At 37.8% G+C, this 3872-nt stretch overlaps 1 protein-coding gene across 2 annotated transcripts; it reads left to right on the top strand.

The window, feature by feature from the left end:
- Positions 1–506: 506 nt before the first annotated feature.
- LOC143543401 (uncharacterized) lies at positions 507–3548 on the top strand. Of its 2 annotated transcripts, XM_077035735.1 has the most exons (3): positions 507–995; positions 1193–2855; positions 2926–3548. In XM_077035735.1, the coding sequence occupies exons 2-3, from the start codon at positions 1200–1202 to the stop codon at positions 3286–3288; spliced, it is 2019 nt and encodes a 672-aa protein (XP_076891850.1). In that variant the 5' UTR covers positions 507–995; positions 1193–1199; the 3' UTR covers positions 3289–3548. The 2 variants fall into 2 exon arrangements, with proteins under 2 accessions (XP_076891850.1, XP_076891849.1); XM_077035734.1 differs by lacking the exon at positions 507–995 and having other exon boundaries at positions 1006–2855.
- The last annotated feature ends 324 nt before the right edge of the window (positions 3549–3872 follow it).

Here is a 3872-nt window from a genome sequence, read left to right as displayed (position 1 = left end):
TTCATACAATTCGATTAGGTAACACAATTACAAGAGTATCCCTAATTAGTTTTTCATCTCTAAATCTAAAATTACATTAAAATTCATTATTTTTTTTTCTCATTTTTAATTTAATAATATTTTTTATACATTTATCATTACATTTTCTTTCTTCTCCACTCACAATCATTTTTAAAAAATATTAAAAAAAATATGAATGATGAAATGTTTCTTTAAATTTAACCTTAAACATCTTATTTCTCCTCCACTCACAACCCTTCCAACCATACCCTAAAAACTGAAAAACACACTCAAATAATATCATAAAACGTAAAAAACTCATTGTCAATGCTCTAAGATTAGAATAAAACAACATGAAGTGATATAATTAAAATCTTTAATCAAACTACATTCTGCAGAAACATGCTTAAACTTATATATAGGATTAGTGTATCATTTTTGTAAATAACAAAACTTGAGTGACAATATATAACAAAACATTATCTCTCAGATTTTAAAAATTAAAACGCTCTCTTTCTCTCTCTTACAAGACTCATTCCGTGTTCTTATCGCACCATAAATGTAAAAATAAATCTACAAAAATATATAAAAATAAAAAAAAAATAATATCCCAACTTAAATGTTACCCTTATCATCGTCTTCTTCTTGTTCTTGTTCTTCCACTTTCTTTCTCACTCTGTCAAAATCCATGCTTTCTTTCATTTCCTTCATTCTTTAATTTAATTACTTCAATGGCGGCCTTTGGGTTTTATTATTATACCCTCTTATAATTTCAAGATTCCCAAAACCCTTCAAAGATCTCTCATTTTCTTTCCAAATATATATTATTAATATTAATAATATTATTATTTATTTGAACCCCACTTTCCCACATGTATGTTTTGCTGGTTGTCTGATTTGGATTGGATCGCAAGGCTCTCGTAGTATTATTTATAATTAATATTCTTGTGGGGGCACTCATCAATCTCAAATCAACCCAATATTATTATTATAAGGTCAGATTTCACCCATTCTTCATACCCTTTTCACTGTTTGTTCAATTCGTTCAATTGATGATAGATTGGTATTTGTTTAGGTCTAATACATGTAATTGAATTCAAAAGCTTTGAGATTTGGGGTTCAATTGGTGTTAATTTGAATCTGTAACGGCTGTTAGGGTTTCTAATTAGGGTTTCGTTTTTTTTAATTTTAGGTTAGTGATGGCGGCAATTGACGTTACGAAATACTCTCACAGTCCAACACATAAAGCTGTAGCAACTAAAGATTACACCTTGTTGCGAAAGATTATTTCGGGTCTGCCGCGGTTATGCGACCCGTCTGAGATTCATACGGAATCGGTTTCGTTATCGGAGGAGGCGAAAGCGGAGGCTATTTCGGCCGTGATTGACCGGCGTGATGTCGCGAACCGTGACACGCCGCTTCATTTAGCGGTTAAACTCGGTGACGTGACCGCCACTGAAATGCTTATGCTTGCGGGTGCGGATTGGAGCTTGCAGAATGAGCAGGGTTGGAGTGCATTACAGGAAGCGATTTGTAACCGTGAAGAAATTATTGCTAAGATTATTGTTCGGCATTATCAGCCGATTGCGTGGGGGAAATGGTGTAGACGGTTGCCTCGGTTGGTCGGAACCATGGGGCGTATGCGTGATTTTTACATGGAAATCACTTTTCAGTTCGAAAGCTCGGTTATCCCGTTTATTTCACGAATCGCGCCTTCGGATACTTACAAGATTTGGAAACGTGGGGCGAATTTGAGGGCGGATATGACGTTAGCCGGTTTTGACGGGTTCAGAATCCAACGGGCTGATCAAACGGTTTTGTTTCTCGGTGACGGGTCGGAAGACGGTAAAGTTCCAGCCGGGTCGCTTTGTATGATCTCACATAAAAACAAGGAGGTGATGAACGCTTTAGATGGCGCTGGTGCACCGGCTTCTGATGAGGAGGTGCAGCAGGAAGTTCAAGCCATGTCACAGACTAATATTTTCAGACCCGGGATTGATGTCACGCAAGCGGTTCTTTTACCACAGATGACATGGAGACGCCAAGAGAAAACCGAGACTGTGGGTTCTTGGAAAAGTAAAGTATATGATATGCATAATGTGGTTGTGAGTATAAAGTCCAGGCGGGTCCCGGGTGCTATGTCAGACGATGAGTTTTTTTCGTCTTGTAATGAGGACGAAACGGAAAGTGAAGAGCTAAATGATATTTTAACAGACGAAGAACGGAAGCAACTAGAAGCTGCACTGAATTCCGATGCTGGCCACGAAAATAATGGTGGTAATAACGGGATAATCGGGCACCGGCGTAGTTGTTATGAACAAAGAGATATCCCGATTGAGGAAATACCGAGTTACAAAAATGTCGAGATTAAGTCCGAAAAAGACAAAAAAGGGTGGTTTGATGGATGGAGAAAACGCGATAATAATAATAATAATAGTAATAAACATGAAAGAGGTAGAAAGGGTACACCGGTCCCACCTCGTGGGTCGTTATGTTTAGACGAGAAGGTTAGTGACCTACTCGGAGACTCCCCATCCACAAGTCAAAGTCAAAATCATATTCATCCGGGAAGGCGGTCGATAGAGATTACTCCAAAAGCAAATGAAAACAGGAAAGTGAAAGATTTGAAACCGTCTTCGTCTACAATTTCAAGCGTGAATAAACGAAAAGACGGGCCCCGTGAAAGCGAGTATAAAAAAGGGCTGAGGCCTGTTTTATGGCTTGCACCTAATTTTCCATTGACGACCGAAGAACTCTTGCCTTTGCTTGATATTTTAGCAAATAAAGTTAAGGCAATGAGAAGGTTAAGAGATTTGATGACGACAAAGCTTCCAATGGGCACATTTCCCGTTAAGGTACTCGTTTAATTCTTTTAATATTATTTACTTTTAAAACAATTATTGATAGTTGGTAATGTGGTTTCAGGTTGCGATTCCAGTGATCCCTACCATACGGGTGCTGGTTACTTTCACAAAGTTTGAAGAGCTGCAACCGTTGGATGAGTTCACAACGCCCCCTTCAAGTCCAACAAGCGGTGATCATGATAGCCCATCAATGACAAACCAGTCTGGACCGTCTTCATCTTGGTTTCAGTGGATCAAGACTCCGTATCATCGCGCCAATTCAGCATCCAATGCTTCAAGCAGCAGGATAGAAACTACTCCAGACCCGTTTGCAATTCCTGCTGACTACACGTGGATCAGTGCCGAGGCGAAGAAGAAGAAGATGCAGGAGAGGAACAAGTCAAAGAAAGGAAGAAGCCAAAGTCAAAGTCAAAGTCAGAATTAGTAGTCAAAGAATAAACGGGGAGGTGTTTGACGGGTATACCAAGTCGGTAAGATTGTTTTTATTGAAATCTTGACTAATTTGCACTAGTTTTATGAACAAAATTTGGAGCCACTTTGCTCTCTAGTAAGTTGTTAGGGTTGAGACTCCAGTAAATCATTGCGGGGGGTATAAAAAGTTGAAATGTGATTCTTGAATTGATTCGTAACCATTGTTGAATTTGATTGTTTGACTTTTTGGTCAATGCTTATGCATTCAGTATTCTTGGGAGTTTTTTTCGTTACATCTTACTAATTGCACAAGAAAGTATACACGTGGAGTTTAGAAATCTGCTTTGACTTGCAAAAAGTCAAAAACCAGTGTGGAGTTTGATTATTTGACTTTCTGGTCAATGCTTATCTTTCACTGTTTATAGGCCATTTATTGAATTTCTTTTGTTGACTATTAATAGTTGCAGAGGAAGTCAATACGGTATACACAGTTGGTGTTTAGAAACCTGCTTTGACTTTCAAAAGATCGAAAACTGTAATTTGATGTAAACACTATTATATTTTAATTTGATATAATCACTAGAGAAAATGATTGAT

This window comes from Bidens hawaiensis, unplaced genomic scaffold, assembly GCF_021521415.1.
Source record: "Bidens hawaiensis isolate Kalapana, Puna unplaced genomic scaffold, B.hawaiensis_p1.1 tig00013119_1, whole genome shotgun sequence".
Taxonomy (NCBI): domain Eukaryota; kingdom Viridiplantae; phylum Streptophyta; class Magnoliopsida; order Asterales; family Asteraceae; genus Bidens; species Bidens hawaiensis.
The sequence above is the reverse complement of the archived record's forward strand: the minus strand, read 5'-3'. Positions and strand labels throughout refer to the sequence as shown.

What these genes read in the sequence shown, in the direction of transcription:
- LOC143543401 (XM_077035735.1), top strand. Translation starts at nt 1,200, where the DNA reads ATGGCGGCAATTGACGTTACGAAATACTCTCACAGTCCAACACATAAA. An exon ending in TGGGCACATTTCCCGTTAAG is followed by an intron (nt 2,856 to 2,925) that starts GTACTCGTTTAA and finishes ATGTGGTTTCAG; the next exon opens with GTTGCGATTCCAGTGATCCC.